At 52.5% G+C, this 16,690-nt stretch overlaps 1 protein-coding gene across 13 annotated transcripts in view; it reads left to right on the forward strand.

Moving 5' to 3' along the window:
• The window catches only part of CTIF (cap binding complex dependent translation initiation factor), a 321,818-nt gene that overhangs the window by 166,224 nt on the left and 138,904 nt on the right, over window positions 1-16,690 (forward strand). For all 13 annotated transcript variants that reach the window (XM_013992850.2, XM_013992848.2, XM_021092869.1 and 10 more), the window contains one exon: window positions 10,434-10,510. In XM_013992850.2, the coding sequence (XP_013848304.1) occupies window positions 10,434-10,510 (77 nt within the window). The remainder of the gene's footprint in view (window positions 1-10,433; window positions 10,511-16,690) is intronic.

Genomic DNA, 16,690 nt, shown 5'->3' on the forward strand with positions numbered 1-16,690 from the left:
ACAGCACTGGAGTTCCTGTTGTGGCTCAGTGAGTTAAGAACCCAGCCTAGTCTCTGTAAGGATGCAGGTTCCATCCCTGGCCTTGCTCAGTGGGTTAAGGATCTGGCATTGCTAGGAGCTGTGGTATAGGTCACAGACGTGGCTTGGATCCCATGTTGCTGTGGCTGTGGCAGGCCAGTAGCTGCAGCTCCCATTCAACCCCTAGCCTGGGGGAACTTCCGCATGCCACAGGTGTGGCCTAAAAGGAAAAAAAGAAAGGAAAAAGAAAAAGCAGCAGCTGTTTAGTAATTGTTTCCTTTACGTCTCTCACCATGTCACGTAAAAATTTTCTAACATTTTTCTATGGGTTTGTAGTCCTGTCCTTTGTGCCAATATTCTCACATGTTTTTTCTGCTCACTCAGAAATTATCAAGTAAATGTCATTTATGTTTGACATTGCCCAGGGGCTCCTTCCCCACACAGTTACCAGTGTGAGGGGGGCAGGGACAGTCATATTTGCTTTCCAGGACTTCATGGATATACTAAGATCTTTCATAATAGCACCTAAAGTTGTATCACGCTGAATTATTAGGACTTTTTTGGTTGCAAGTGACAGAAACCCTACTCAAAATATATTTGGAGATAACAAGGGGAATTGATTGGCTCCTGAAATCAAAGGAAGGCTTAGATGGCCATGATGCAGGAGGTAGGAAAAGCAAATATTTTCATCCTCATTTTCCATTTTCCCTTCCAAGGAGGAGAGGGCTAGGTCCAGTACCTGCCCAGGGGCTTCCAAGTCTGGCAACAGAGCTGGGTCCAGGTTGCCTAAAGGGCGTGCAGGGTTTATTAGTGAAGACTCTTGGCTGGTTAGAGTGAGAAACCCAACTTGAAGGGAAAAGGAGGGACAGGTTTTATTAGCTTCGTGCATGCAAGGGAGGCCACGTGCCAGCGACCTGGCCTCTGTAACCACACTACCGTACAGGCTTGGCCCCCTGCGTGCTGGATGCAGGCCATGGGCTGGCATCCTGAAGGCTGCCGCAGGCAAAATATTCATGTGCAATAGACCTCATTAAACCCTGGCCAGAGAGCATCCGTTAAGCTCCTCTTCTGGAAGAAGGTCCAATTTTGCGGAGCCAGCGTCCAGCCTTTCAGAGTGGGTGGAGTGTAAGTTCACCGTCCAGGGTGCCAGTGGGGGTGGTCAGAGGCAGGGGGTGGGTGCTGATGGCTCAGAGGCAGCCTCTGCCTCTCTTTCTTGTCTCCCTTTATCTCTGTTTTTATATCAGGACTCCAGCTGAGGTATTGTTTTTAAAAGGGTCTCTGCTGATTAAAAAAAATAAATTGCAAGAAATGTTAGAAAATCCCAAATTTAAACACGGGTTAGCCCGCCCAACCTCCCCCCACCCCACTCCACCTTTCATTCTAAACAGGTCAGCTTCTCTGAATAGCCATGCAGCCTAGAGATTCCAGGAATTTTAGAAACATTACCTGTTTGTTTCAGCTTGGACGTGACCCACACATCCTGCCCACGTGGAGTTTGGTGGGATGACTTCTTAGAAGCTATGAAAAAAAAACCAAGAGGAAGGCTCCATTATTGAGACAAAGTCATTGTTGGAGGAGCTGTTCTTGGTATTTTTATGGCCCTTTAAGTTGCCAAGTGCTATGTGTTCTTCGTTCTGTCTGGCCTTGGGATGTCTCCCCGAGTTAGGCTGGAGACGGGGTGCCTGGGGAGGCCCAGCTGGCCCGGCCTGAGTCTGTCCTGCCTCCATGGGGCTCCAGCTCCCTGGGCTTGCCTAGTGGGCACAGCAGAACCAACGTCCAGTTCTTCTGAGCCACTGTTCACTCGGGGGCCCTCCATTCTGGGTCATCTGGAAGCTGTTAGTTTCCATGGGTTTCAAAGCATCCTTGGGAGTGACAGGCCAGTACACAAGCTTGTGAAGAGAAGGGCCGTGGTTTCCAAGAGGCCAGGGTGGAGAGTCAGTATCCAGGAGAGACGGGGTCGGATGGGTGGGTCTGCAGGACTGGAGAGGGTCGAGCTGGGGTCACAGGGCTTACCTGTCAGGAGATGCTATTTGCCCAGGGCTTCCACAGTCTGGGGGGGCAGGGGCCTTCACACATAATTGGAAGGTTCTCCTGTGTTTGTGTAATGTGCTCTCCCTTTGCAAAGAGCTAGTGTGTGAGAGAGAGATAACAGACCTATGAGATAGGCCTGGATGATTTTGATCAGACCCAGGTCTGGGGTTAGTGGTCAGCGGTCACGAGAAAATCTCCCTTGAGGGGAAAGTGCACATGGGGTTCCAGGAAGCTGCCGGCTGCGGGACTGAGCTCCATGAGGCATGTCTAAACCTGGTCCGGATCGAAAGGGAACCAGGCACAGCAGGAGCCAGGGGGCCCTCATCCCATCAACCTGGGGAGTGAAGGGCAGGATCACCTTGGTGCCATGAGCACCATCCCTAGAGAGGGGAGCAGTGGCCTGCTGGCGGGGCCATGGTCAGGGTCATGGCTGGGGTCATCTCAGAGGTCACAGCGAGCACACACAGGCACACACTCTGCAGGCTCAACATGGGAGGGCTCTGAACCGGTGCCAGGCCTCACCACCTCTCCATCCTCAGGCCCGGTGAGGGGCCCTGCAGTCAGAAATGGGGCTGTGGCTTGAGCACAGATCGGGACTTGCCCTTGGTCACTTCATCACTTTGAGGGATCCAGAGTGCATGGCTGATCACCATGGGGTCAGAGGTAGCACAGGAGAGACCCCCGTCACTCCCCAGTGGTTCAGCCTCCCCTTCCCAGCCCTGATACTGCAGGCTGACTGAGATCACATTTGGGAGTGTGAGCCATGGAGGCGGCAGACAGGCTGCTGCCAGCTGGTGGGGTGGCCTTGAACAACTTCCTGGACCTCCCTAAGCCTCTCCTTCCTCTTTTGTGAAAACAGGTTGCTAACGCGATGGAATTACCTGGTGAGCACATAGCTTTCATAAAGTTCAGCTCCATTGTGGCAAAGGAGATACAGTTAGAAAAAGAACCCTTTTTTAAGACACAGATGATTTTGCCCACTCTTCCACCTGTAAGTGGAAAGTCTTCCCCCTTTCCTGGGGCTGCCATAACAAAGGGCCAAAATGCCCTGGCTTAGAACAATAGCGATTTCTTAGCTCCTAGATCTGGAGGCTGGAAGGCCAAAGTCAAGGTGTGGGCAGGGCCAGGCTCCCTCTGAAGGTGCTAGAGAAGGACCCGCTCCCAGTCTCTCTTTTAGCTTCTAGGAGCTTCTCAGCTGTGGCAGCATCTCCCATGGACACATGGGGTTCTTTTTCTAAGAACACCAGTCCTGGGATTAGAGGCCAGCCACAGTCCATTGTGTCCTCATCTTAACTGATAACGTGTGCAGGTCATTCTGAGGGAGCAAGGGTTAAGACTTCAATACGTGAACCTGGTTGGGGTCAGAGGCATAGTTCAACTGGTAACACTATCCAGGGGACCTTCCCACTTTCACAGAGCCATACAACACAGGCCTCAGGGTGCCACATCTCAGCCCCCTGTGAGCTGTGGATGCTCAGGTGGGACTTTTACATGGAGCCTCCCCATGCCTGCGGGCAGCCCCATTTGGCAGGCTGGGGCGAGGACCCAGAGGGACCCTGACTGTTGTAGGAGGAGGTAACATACCTTCTTCTCTTGTGCTCCTGTCAAACCCTTGCACTCAGCTCAGGTGCTACCCAGGCAACCGCATGGTACAGCAAGCAGCGGGGATAAAGTGGGTGTATGCCAGCCCAGCACTGATTTTGGAAACTCAGCATGGGGTGAGACACTGCCCCGCAACCCTGCCTCGGGGGTCCAGAGGTGGAGGGTGTGGGGGTGTGTGGCCCTGGCGAGACCCAGGAACTCCTTCTGCACCCACCACTACCAGCAGCATTCCTGCTGATGTTTCCATCCAGGGGCCTTGTTCTGTAGAGGGTCAGCCAAACTTGGGCTCCCCTCCCCCTTTTCCTTTCCTTCTCTCCTTCAGCAGATACTTAGTTAACATCTACTTGAGCCGCGCACCCTTCTAGTGCTGCGTGCATGGTGGTCTGTGAGCCATATGGGTTCCTGCTCTCTGGACCCACCCTGGGGATGAGGTTTGGAATCCAGCCTGGGACCCTGGTCTAGGGTGCTGCCAGGTGGCCGGGGAGCAGTGGTGGCTGCAAGTACATCTTTCCAGCCTCAGGTCTCCTGCACTGGGGGTGTCTTCCCCACCCTCTCCAGTCTCCAGGTCCCCCCAGGTGTGCTGGGAGGTGGGGCCAGGCCAGGAAGCATCATCCCATATCCAGGACATACCTTGCCTGGGAATTTGAGTGCCTTTATGTGCTGTGAAGGTAGAGACCTGGGCAACCTCCCAAGCTGTTGGTTTGATGGGGGCTGGGACACCCCACCCCCACCCCGCCCTTCGCCCTGGACTGAGAGTCTCAGGCACAGAGCCTAGCCTTCCCCCATTGGAGCAGCGCCTGTGGGTTATGGCCCTGAAGGTTCTAGAACAGTAAGGGCGTGGGGTTGGTAGCACTTGCTCACCAAAGAGAATCAGGGGCCTTTGGTGTCAAACAGGGTCCCAGAGACCATATCAGGAGGAGCAAGCTGGGGCCGCTGAGGGAGCCAGTGGGGAGGCAGGTGGACATGTGGCTGGGAACAGAGGTGTAGGATCAGGACCAGGAGTGTATTCGTTTCCTACAACTTCCTTAACAGGTGCCACCAACTGGGTGGCTTAAAGCAACAGAAACTTACAGTCTCACAGTCCTAAAGGCTCAGAGTCTGAAATCAAAGTGTCAACAGGGCCACATTCCCTTGGGAAACTCGAGGAAGGGTCCTTTCTTGCCTCTCCTAGCTTTCGGTTGGCTGCCAGCAATCCTTGGCTAGAAGCATCACTGCCTCCATTTTTCTTTCTTTCCTCCTCTCTTTCTTTTTCTCCCTTTCTTCCTTCCTTCCTTCCCTCCCTACCTTCTTTCCTTCTCTTTTCTTTCTCTCTCTCTCTCTCTTTCTTTCCCTCTCTCTCTCTTTCTGTCTGTCTGTCTTTCTTTCTGTCTTTCTTTCTTTCTGTCTTTCTTTTTCTTTCTACCTTTCTTTCCTTTCTTTCTTTCTTCAATGGCTATACCCATGGCACATCCCAGACCAGGGATTGCATCCGAGCCACAGCTGGGACCTACGCCACAGCTGCAGCAATGCTGGCTCCTTTAACCCACTGTCCCAGGTCAGGGAGCAAACCCTTACCTCCACAGTGACCCGAGCCACTGCACCTGGATTCTTAACCCACTGCACCACAGTGGGAATTCCCTGCCTCTATTTGCCCATGGCCCTCTTCCCTCTGTGTCCAAATTTCCTTCTTATAAGGACACCAGTCATTGGATGTGGGGCCCACACTAATCTACTTTGACCTCGTCTTAACTTGATCATGTCTGCAAAGACCCTATTTCTAAATAGGGTCACATTGACCTGTACCCAGGGTTAGGACTTCATCTGATCTTTTGGGGGCACACAGCCCTACCCACTACAGGGGTGAAGAGGACAATACAGATGGCACTGATGGCACCACTCCTGACATGGTGGTCAGGAGCACCATTCCTGGCCCTTGGAGCTCCCTGGCACCCCCATCTCCTCCCAAGGTGCCAAGTAGGTCTCTGCACCCCCGCCATCACGCTGGCATTGTTGGCCTGCAAGGTGAGGAGGTAACATACCTTCTTCTCTTGTGCTCCTGTCAAACCCTTGCACTCAGCTCAGGTACTACCCTGGCGAAGGCCTCCCTGACCTTCTCCATGCAGAGCTCCTCATTCCTTCCCCAGGGGTGCAAGAGGCATCTGTGCAACTTCTACCGAGATGCACAGCACACATCGGCTTGCTTGCTTGTGTTCCCCTGAGCTCCCAGGGCTGGGACTGTGTCTCTTTATTCTGATGTTTTCCATCTGATGCATCTGGCACATAGTAGGCCTTCGGAGCTGGTTGGGTGAGGAAGAACCAAGGATGGCCAGAGGGGTGGATGGAGTGATGGATGGGTGGAAAGTAACAGAGAGGTCTTCCCTGTCACCCCCACCCTGGCTGCTCCCATCCCTTTGTCCTGCCTTGTTCTGCTCCATAGCATTTTTCATCATTCATCATATCATCCATCTCTTTATTTCCTATCTCTCCCCTTTCACTAGAATGTGTGCCCTGTAAGAGCAGGCATTTTGCCTACTGCTTTTTTACTACTGTATCTGCAGTGTACAAAACAATAATATTCATAGGATGGATGGCTGGATGGGTGCATGGGGCAAGGGTGGATGGGTGGGCATGTGGGGGCGGGGAGCCTATGGCTCAGTGGATGTGCATCACCTTTATCACAGAGTCAGCTGGTCTTGGGACACCAGGCACACATGTTGCCTTGCTCAGCATACTTGCATTGCCCTCCCGCCCCTATGCCCTCATGCCCAGACCTGAGATATGTTTGTTTATAGCTGGCATCTCAGGGCAAGGCCCTTGCACTCCAAGTCTGGGCTGTACCTGCCTTGAATCCCCTGGAAGTACCTACTGTCCCAGGTTGTGAGGTATTAGCCCCAGCCTGCCCTGGAATGGGCAGATTGTACAGAACCTGTTTCTGCAACCTAAGCACTAACACGCTACCCCGTAGGGCTGCATCTTAGACCAGCTCTGACCTCTGGGATGGGGAGATAGAGAGAGAGTGTGTGTGTGTGTTTCATGAGTCCTCTGCCCAGACTGTGCACAGAAGGAGTATTATCTTCCTTCCGTCCCTGGAGAGGCTTGGTTTATATAATCTACTTGTCTCCCAGGCCCGCTTAGTTATTGAAAGTGGTCAGAGGTTAGACTGAGGGGAACTGCAGCCAGGTCTCAGAGCTAAAGGGAGAAGGGTTCTCATGCAGAGGAGTGAGGAAACGGGGGCAGGGCCTGGATGGTCCAGGGAGATGCTGCGGAGGCACACCTGAGTCCGCCTGACAAAACACACAAACCAGAGGCTCAAACACCTGAGGCTGGTGGGGCTGTTGTTTATTTGTGGGAGGAAGGAAGGGATGCTTATTCCTGGACTGTAGTCCATGTGGAGCTCTCTCAAGCATGGAGCAGAAGGATTTGTCGAGTAAAGAAATAGAAAAAGACTACTGCATCCTCTTAAATGATAATTCTGATAAACTGCCCATTCTTCACTCAAGGGATATAGTTTATCTAAAAAGCAGGGGAGGGAGTTCCCTTAGTGGCCCAGTGGGTTAAGTACCAGACATTGTCTCTCTGAGGCTCAGATCCAGTGTTGCCGTGGCTATGGCGTAGGCCTGCAGCTGTAGCTCTGATTCCACCCCTGGCCTGGGAACTTCCATATGCTGCAGGAACAGTGCAAAAAAAATAAATAAATAAAAAATAAAAAATGCAGTGAGGGATCTCTAAAGCCAGAACCCTGTCATACCTGGCTGGGCCTGGAGGTTCCCATTCTTGCTTCTCTCCAGATTCCATATAGTCATTCCTATCAGTGGCTTGAATCTGAACGGCAGTTGGGACCTACGCCTGGATCCTTTAATCCACTGCACCAGGCCTGGGATGGAACCAACACCTCCACAGCAACCTGAGCCACTGAAGTCAAATTCCCTTTTCTTTTTTAGGGTCTCACCCACAGCATATGGAAGTTCCCAGGGTAGAGGTCAGATTGGAGCTACAGCTGCCAGCCTATGCCACAGCCATAGCAACACCAGATCTGAGCCGCGTCTGCGACGTACACCACAGCTCATAGCGATGCTGGATCCTTAACCCACTGACCGAGGCCAGGGATCGAACCCGAGTTCTCATGGATACTAATCGTGTTTGTTACTGCTCAGCCATGACGGAAACTCCATGCAGTCAAATTCTTAACCCACTGTGCCAGAGCGGGAACTGCCTCATCTCTGTTTTACAGATGGGGAAACTGAGATGCAGAGAGGTTAGGTCATTGCTCAAAGTCACATAGCCGTGAAGAGGAAGAGCCGGGAGCAGACCATTCACAGTGTAGTTCCAGAGTCCAGGCTTTTAACTACTATGACATTTTATGTATGTACCCACATATATAGTAATTTGGAGGCCATAGATGGTTGGTCAGAGGTCACAGCAGTGGCTTCATTAGAAGCCCTAGTGGTCCCGTGTGCCCACTGGGCCACACTGAGTCCTGGCCGAGAGCTAGGACTCCAGGCCGAGGTTGGGTCACGGGCTGCAGCCGTGCATCGGGGGAGGAGGCCAGGATGCAGGTTGGAGACCACACTCTGGGGTCCGGACAGGGGAGGCAGGCACCTTCTAGGCTCAAGGAAGGCCAAGTGTCACAGACAGCTCTGTGGGCCCAGCCACGGAGCCCAGCTCCCCATCCAGGCCTCCGGCTTGAGAGGGAGCCTCAGCTTCCTTCCATTGTCTCTGCGGGGCACGCCCAGTGTGTTCCTGCAGTGACCTGAAGCTGGGAGGGAGGGAAGGGGCCAGCCCGGAGCTGGGTCAGGGTGGGAGAGGGGAAATGAGAGGGGAAGACTTGGTGTTTTTCCTTGTTTGTGTTTTGTATGAAAGAAAGCAAATAATAGCCTTTGAGAAAACCATGAAACAAAGCACATCCTAAGGCTGCAGAGGCCCACTGGGGCTGCCTGTGCCAGAATCCATTCATGCCTCTTGGCCAGATTGTTGGAGGCAAGAACAGGGTGTGAGGGTGGGACTAATAGTAAGATTTTCTTTCTTTTTAAGGCCGCACCTGCGGCATGTGGAAGTTCCCAGGCTAGGGATCGAATTGGAGCTGCAGCTGCCGGCCTCCACCACAGCCACAGCAACGCAGGATCCTTAACCCACTGAGTGAGGCCAGGGAGCGAACCCACGTTCTCATAGGTACTAGTCGGGTTCACTACCACTGAGCCACAGTGGGAGCTCCCAAGATACATTTTGAAATGTGTTTGTGAGCCCTCCCTGGGCTCAATAGGACTCTAGGCCAAGCGTCCGGAAGGCTAAGGTCCCTGCTGTCCTCTCATGCCACCCTCACCACCCCGGGAAGCACCTCAAGACTGTCCAGGGCTGTAGGGGGCCCTACAGAACCCTCCGCTATGGAGCCCCAATCCAGAGGGCTGCCTATGTCCTTCCCACAGAGGGTCTGGGCCTCAGTCTCCCTGTCTGTAAAGTGGGGTGGGGGAGCTAAATGGACTCTCTCTCTGACTCCTGTCCAGCACACTGGGCCCCATCACACCCTCTGATGCTGGTTATGCCCAGGGCCCTATGGGTGGCATGGAGGTCACTCTCAGGCTGTGGACCCTGCATCAGGACCTGTACTCAGATGTCGTAGGCCACCCCTCCCCCCAGACCTCCAGGCCTGGGTACCCTTGACCCCTCCCACCCCATCCCAGCCTGCTCCTCATGGGATGGCATTGCTCGCCCATGTCCCGCCAGAACACACTTTGCTGGGGGGAGGGAGATGCTAAGAAGAAAGCTGGCCATGAGCCCAGCTTCTGCAAATAATGGTACCTGCGGCTTGGCATTTGCTAGATCAACCCAACTTTATAAATAGAGGGTCTTTCTCTGACTCTGATGTAAATATACACATAATTGTTATCATGATGACAATTTGCAAGGGACCATCCTTAGGATTTCCCCCAGTTTGTTGGTTTGTTTGTTTTTGCTTTTTAGGGCTGCATCCGCGGCATGTGGAAGTTTCCAGGCTAGGGGTCGAATTGGAGCTACCGTTGCCGGCCTATGCCACAGCCACAGCCTGTGCCACAACATGGAATCCAAGCCACATCTGCAACCTACAGCACAGCTCACAGCAATGCCAGATCCTTAACCCACTCAGTGAGGCCATGGGTTGAACCCGCAACCTCATAGATACTAGTTGGATTCATTTTCTGCTGTACCACAACAGGAACTCCCTCCCTCAGGTTAAAGTTTAAAAATGCATTTAGCTGTTTGCATGCTTCCCCAGGAATATAATAATAAGGATCTTGGGTAAAAATTGCATGAGGTGTCCTGGTCTAGGGTGAGGAGACCTGGGTATCTAGTGTGTTCCCCCGGCCTGAGGGTCAGGGTTCATAAGCTTTCTGCATCTCCACAATCCTCTCAACAGCTCAGAGAAGATATTAACATTCCTGTGTTAGGAAGCTTGATGTTAGAAGAATAACTTGTCCTCCATCAGACAGCCTGTGAGTCCAGAGACTGATTTTCTTGCTAATTCCTTGAACCCACTCATCCACCTCTTTGGCCTTGAGTGTTCTTATCTGTAATTTGAGTGACTAGATACGATGAATTCTAGGGTCCCCTTTATGCCCCCACTGTTCTCTAGTTCCATAATCCCAGCATCATCACCTGGCAAGAAATCCACTGACTAGTGTTCTCCCTGTTTCAGCCTGGATTGGGTCGTCTCGTCTTTCCAAGCCCTCGATTTCCTTTTGTCATCGCTGTTGTTGCAGTCAGCTCAGAAGTTCTTTGCTCTCTTTCAGACATGACTAATGGTCCCCCTTTCTCCCCCATCAATGCAGGGCTACCACCCAATGCCCCATGAGGTGGAAATCGCACACACGAAGAAGCTGTTCCGAAGGAGGAGGAATGACCGGAGGTAGGAGACACGCGGTTGCCAGCTGTGGGTTTTCTTTCCCTCTGCCGGCCATCTGAAGCTACAGTGCTGGCTTGGGTTTTGCTTTTCCCTGTCACCAGCTGATGCCTGGGAGACGAAATGGGTACTGTGGGCTGGGTTGGTGGGGGCTGCAGCGGCTGCCCTTCTCTTGGTTGGTCCCCCAGGATGGGAACCCTCTGTGAGTCCAGGGCAGGTTTTGCAGATCAAGGAGAGAAAAGCTCTTTCCACTGACCTCACAGCAACAGTAGCGGTCCTCAAGGGACTAGGATCTGGCCCACGTATGTTTTAAGACCTGGCCTCCAGGAGGCTCTGCAGCTCTTGGTTCCAGGGCTATCTGGCTTTCCTCCGCCCATGCTGGGCTGGCCCATGTTGGGCTGGGCTGGGCTGTGACAGCAACACACAGAACAGCAACTGCTCCTGCTGCTTCTCGCAAATGTGGGGGTGGGGAGCTCTTAAACTAAGGCAGAATCCAGGATCCTGCCTGGGATGCAGAGGGCTAGGGGGCTTCAAGGGGCCAGAAAAAGTGCCTGGAGTAGCCCTGGCTAGGAGCAAACAACTGAGGCTGGGCATCTGAGAGGCTGAGCCTTTGTTTCCTCGAAGCCTCTGTGACACAGAAAGGACTTCAAGGGGTATTTCAAATGAAAAAGTCTAGGTCTTCAGTGTTTTAGTAAAAACAGAACAGTATTTTAGTATGTGGCCGTTTGTGCAAAAGCAGGGTGAGAGGGTTTTTTTGTTTGTTTGTTTATACTTGAATGTGCATAGATGATTTCTGGATGGAGATATAAAAAGAGGAAGGGAGGGAAGGAGGAAAAAAGGAAGGGAAAGGAAAGAAGAAGAAAAAGGAAGGGAAGGGGGAGAAAGAAAATCTTCTGGCTGAAGAATTAAAGTGCTTTGTACACATTCTATTTTCTCACATTATCATGCTCCATCATAAGTGACTAGACAAATACAATGTGTACATGTATGTGTAACTGGGTCACCATGCTGTACCATAGGAAAAAAAATGTATTGGGGAAATAACTATTAAAAAATAATAATTAAAAAAGAATTAAAAAAATAAAAAAATAATAATTAAAAAAAAACAAAATTAATGCGAAGCACTCCCCTGCAGGGAAGTTCTTCTTAGATAAAGGTGATGGCTCGTGGTTTTTACCTTGAATGAACAGAGAATGTTCTTAGCCAAAAAACAGCCCAGCAAACACCCTTGCTTAGAAAACTAGAAGTGCTTGTTCTTGTGCAGTGTCCTTGAGACTAGGACTGACCAGCGTCCCTGACCCCTCCCTTCACAAGTGGGCCCCAAGGGAGGAGGGCTTGGTGGTGGCCACAGCTTGGGGTGGGCGTACAACCGAGGCCCCGGAATGTCTCATCATCAGCTGGTGGATTTAATGGATCTGAAACATTTTTCAAGTACAGCCAGCTGGGAGGAAGGCAGTCCTGGCTTAGAACCACCGGGCACTTTATGTAGTGGCCTCGAGAGGGGAAACTAGGCAGGGAGAGTTAGACTAAGCCTATTCCTGGCCTGATCTGACTGTGCTTGTGGCGTTGTGTGTACTGCCTTTTTGCTGTGCAGCTTCATAGAGACTAAGTCCTGGTTTCTGGGTTCCTGGCAGAGGGAAGGAGTGGGGAGTACCGCCCTAAGGGGGGAATGGGGTTCACAGGCGACTGGGGAGGTGTCAGGACGAGCAGAGGCTCCGTGTCGCTCCTCCCCTGCCTTGTGGTCCCCAGAGCACTGTGGAGGTGAGTGAAGGTGTGGGAAGTCCCCGAGCATCCCCCGAGAAGTCACCCTCTGGGCGCAGGCTAGGGCTGGCAGCTCTCAGCATCCCGAGCAGCCACACCTCCACTTGTAGGCCCTGTCGCCTCGCTCGGCAGGAACCCTTGGACCACGCGGGTCTCCGGAAAGCAGCAGCCTGACCCAGGAATGTAGGAAGAGGCGCGTTAGCATGCAGACACTGGGAAGCTGGCCTTCCGCTGAGCGTGCGCTCATGTTAACAAATGCCCCGTGAGGTCAGCACACCTCGCAAAGGATGTGGACCCGGGACTGGGTCCAAAGCCAGGCAATAAAGATGATTAAAGGGATGGAAAGTATGTCCTGTGAAGAGAGACTAACGGGCCGGGGCCAGGGAAGAGGAGGCTACAAGGAAAGAACATTCATGCCAGTAAACGCATGAAAGATTTATACAGAGCGCCCCACCTTCCCCCGGGCCCCGAACGGGAGGAAATCAACTGAAATGAAAGGAGAGAGTGTCCTCTGGACCAAAGTCAGACTCCAAGACCCAACAGCTTGACCATCAGGGGCACAGACTCTGCAAGTCAGGTCAGCAGACGTGGGTCGAGTCCTGCTGTGTGCCGGTCAGGGGCCTCCACCTTTATTCGCAATCTGGAAGACGGTGCAGCCCAACAGTCGGCTGTCACAGAGTCCCCATGGCATGGGGACTTTCAGGAGACCAGGCAGCCGGACAGTTTAAGGACCTCATTGTCTGAAAGCAGGAAGCCAGCGCCACTCCAAGTCCTTCTTGGTGGAGTGTGTGATTCTGACATTTGAGGAATGGCTCAGAATATTATCAGGTCAACCCGAACCCTCCCGGCTGATGATGGATAGTCGTGGCTTTGCAGAACCCAGACCTTTATATTGAACTTGACAGTTAATGCTTTTTTATAGCAGGTTAGCCTTCCTACTAGTGGGGCTTCAGCCACACGAGAGAGGCTTGCATTCCCTGGGTGGCAGGAGAGGTGACCAGAATATCAGGTCTGGTGGCAGAGGGCACAGCCCGCATCTATCTATGTCACACCTCTGATCTCTCCCCCTTTGCTGCAAGGGAGAGAAGGCACTGATTCCCCTTTAACAGATGGAATAACTGAGGCCAGAGGCAGTTCAGCTGAGAAGCAGCAGAGCTAAACTCACCTCTGCTGACTGCGGTTCTCGGCCCTTTTGACTCCACAGCCTCAAGTGGACCTTTGACCTTGAAAAGGCCAAGGGCAGGGAGTTGGTGGATGCATAATGGTGGGGAGGAGGCTGCAGTGTCACATGGAGGGTGGTGGCCTGCTCCATCCCCCGGTGTCTCTGAGGCTGTCTTGGTATGCCAAGGGTCTGTGGCCTCCATCTGACTGCAGAGTAAGTGGTCTTGGTGTCTGATGGCCGCAAACTCCTGGCAGCCCAGGAGGTTGCTGAACCTGGAGGTCTCTGCTACCCGGAAGCTGGGAGCCCTAGTCTGGATGGAAGTCTAGACTATATCCCGGTTCCTGGGGGCCCATTGAGGTCTCGAGTGTGCCTTACTGCTTTTATTTTCCAGCTGTTGAAGTCTGAGGCACAGGCCCCGGAATTAGATGTCACATGTGAATCCCACCTCTTCTACTCCTTATCTCTGTGATTTTGACAAATTACTTTATAGCCTGAAAACTCTGTTTCCTCTTCTGTAAAATGGGGTCAGTAATTGGGAGGCTTAACTAAGGTCATCCTTTTAAGGCACCAGGAAATCGACTTTGCACCAGCTCCATCCTTTAGATCAGCCGGGATCTGAGGCACTCAGAAAACACTGTAAGGGAGTTCCCATTGTGGCTCAGTGGAAACAAATCTGACTAATATCCATGAGGTTGCGGGTTTGATCCCTGGCCTCGATCAATGGGTCAGGGATCCAGTGTTGCTGTGAGCTGTGGTGTAGGTCGCAGACGTGGCTCCGATCCTGCATTGTTGTGGCTGTGGTGTAGGCCAAAAGCTCCAGCTCCAATTCAACCCCTAGCCTGGGACCCTCCATATGCTGCCTGTGTGGCCCTAAAAAGCATAAAGAAAAAAGAAAAAAATGGAACACTGTAAGGTGAAATGAGCGAAGATGTCTGACAGTGGGCTGCATGTGGCTGTCATCACAGGGTTTGCTCATGAGCCCAGGGAGCTTTCCTTGCATTCCCTCCAGGGCCAGGGCACCCAGGATCAGTTGTTCCTCCTCAGGGATCAGCTTTTAAAGCTCTGCCCCCACTGTTGGGGCTGGCAGGGAAGGGCCTCTCTAGAGCAGCCATCTGCAGCCCCCTTCTGTAGGCTTTTGTGACTAGAACTTGGTTGTGGGTGTCTCTTCCTCATTTTGCAGAAAAACATTAAGCTCATGAACAGTTCAAAGGTTTTCTCCTTTAAAATGTTCTCAACACATGGACAACTGGTAACCGCTTGTTTATTTGGGGAAACTAGAAATGTTTGCTGATTTGGGGCAAAATTATGCATTTCATGATATGAATGTGCTAAATGAGCATTTCACACATTCTGGAAAGAGCAAGTGCCTCTGGGTGTTCTGTCCCCACCCGAGCTGGAGACCTGCAGATTGGAAGGGGCACCGCTCAAGTTCATCTCCCATCCTGAGCTCCCTACCCGAAGGATACAGGGCAGAGGAGCAAACTCTGGACTGCTTAGTCCTGGCCATGCCATCACTCGGTAGACCATGCCTGTTGACCTCGAGTGAGGTTTCCCCTCCCCACTACCCCACCCCCTGGCTCCATTTAAGAGGTGAACAGCTGAAGCCATGAATGAAGGTTGTGGTCCATGTTGCCTGGGAAGCAGAGTCGGGGATGGAGATTAGTGGGCAGGATGCTTGCTAAGGAGTGCCCTTGAGGTCAATACCTGCAGACAGGAAGGGAGGGGAACAGGACCGAGCAGAGGGTGGAGGGGAGGTGCACTGCAGTCTTTGTGGGGAGTTCTGAAGTTGGGGGTGACTCTTTAGAGCTGTCCCAAGATGGAGAGAAGGGGCAGGTCATTGTTTACCTATGTCTGCTCTAGTCAACAGATGGGCCCTGCCAAGACCGTGGTGGGCAGCTCCCCCCGCTCCCCCTGCCCCTGGGCAGTTTCTGTAGGACTGACTGCTGAGTTCTGTGCCACAGCACATCCAGCCTCCAGGGAATGAGAAGCCACCAGAATGCAAAGAAAGCACCCAGTGGGGCTGGTGACAGAATGCTCTCTGCAGGAGCTGGGCATTGAGCTAGCCGTGACCCACAAGGAGGGTTTGGAAGGGAGATGGGAGGATGTTAGGGGAAGGGGACTGTGAAAGCCAAAGTGAAACAGAGTGGGGAGTTCCCGCTGTGGTGCAACAGGGTCAGTGGTGTCTTGGGAGCCCTGAGATGCAGGTTCCATCCCCGGCCCGGCACAGTGGGTTAAGGATCCTGGGCTGGCACAGCTGTGGCATAGGTCGTGACTGCGGCTTGGATCTGATCCATGGTCCGGGAATTCCATATGCCACGGGACAGCCAAAAAAGGGGTTCTCGTTCTGGCTCAGCGAAAACGAACCCAACTAGTATCCATGAGGATGCAGATTTGGTCACTGACCTTGCTCAGTGGGTTAAGGATCTGGTGTTATCATGAGCTGCGATGTATGTCGCAGACTGCATTGTTGTGGCTTCGGTGCAGGCTGGCAGCTGCAGCTGCTATTTGACCCCTATCCTGGGAACTTCCATATGACTCACCTGCGGCCCTAAAAGAAAAAAGAAAAAAGATAGTGCAGTTTACTCTATGTAGATGATACTGTAATAAAAAGTACATTAAAAAAATATGTGGGAGTCAGGGATTCCCACTGCCCCAGAAGTTGCCCTTACAAAGCTCCCTAGAAACAGACAGATGGGTAGAGCTCACAGCAGCCACTACCCCCAAGTGAGCTAAAGAGAAGGGTAAAGCCTTCAGTCTTGGCTCCTGACGGCCCCAGCCCAGACTGTCAGGAGTCCCAGTAGACCCCGAAGGCTCCAGAGCTGGCTTCCTAACCATCAGAGTAGAGCAGCTAATGGAGGCATTAGCGGTCCATCGCATGATGCCCGGGCGGCCGGGGAGATAGGAGAGCCGTTCTCCAAATTAATTTGTTTCATTAAGTGAGGTCTCAGAACGGTTAATTTACTCCATGTGCAAGACAGACTTGAAAAGAAGAAAAGAATGCCACAGTCATCCCCAGCTAGTGTCAGATGACTCTGCTGGGAGTGAGCAGAACGGGCTGTCCCCACATCTCCGAGTGCCACCCCCTCCCTGGGTCCCCAGATGGTGTGGTCAAGCCATGTCCTAGACGCTGCAGGGTGAGCAGAACCTCCAGCAGCTCTTGCTGCTTGGTTCTGTGATTGACCATAACTGTGGCTTGGAGTCATCCAACCGTGGAACCAGTTCACAATTGAGTCCCTCCTTCCTTTCCTCTGCCGCCGCGTGCC

The sequence above is a fragment of the Sus scrofa genome, chromosome 1, assembly GCF_000003025.6.
Source record: "Sus scrofa isolate TJ Tabasco breed Duroc chromosome 1, Sscrofa11.1, whole genome shotgun sequence".
Lineage (NCBI taxonomy): Eukaryota > Metazoa > Chordata > Mammalia > Artiodactyla > Suidae > Sus > Sus scrofa.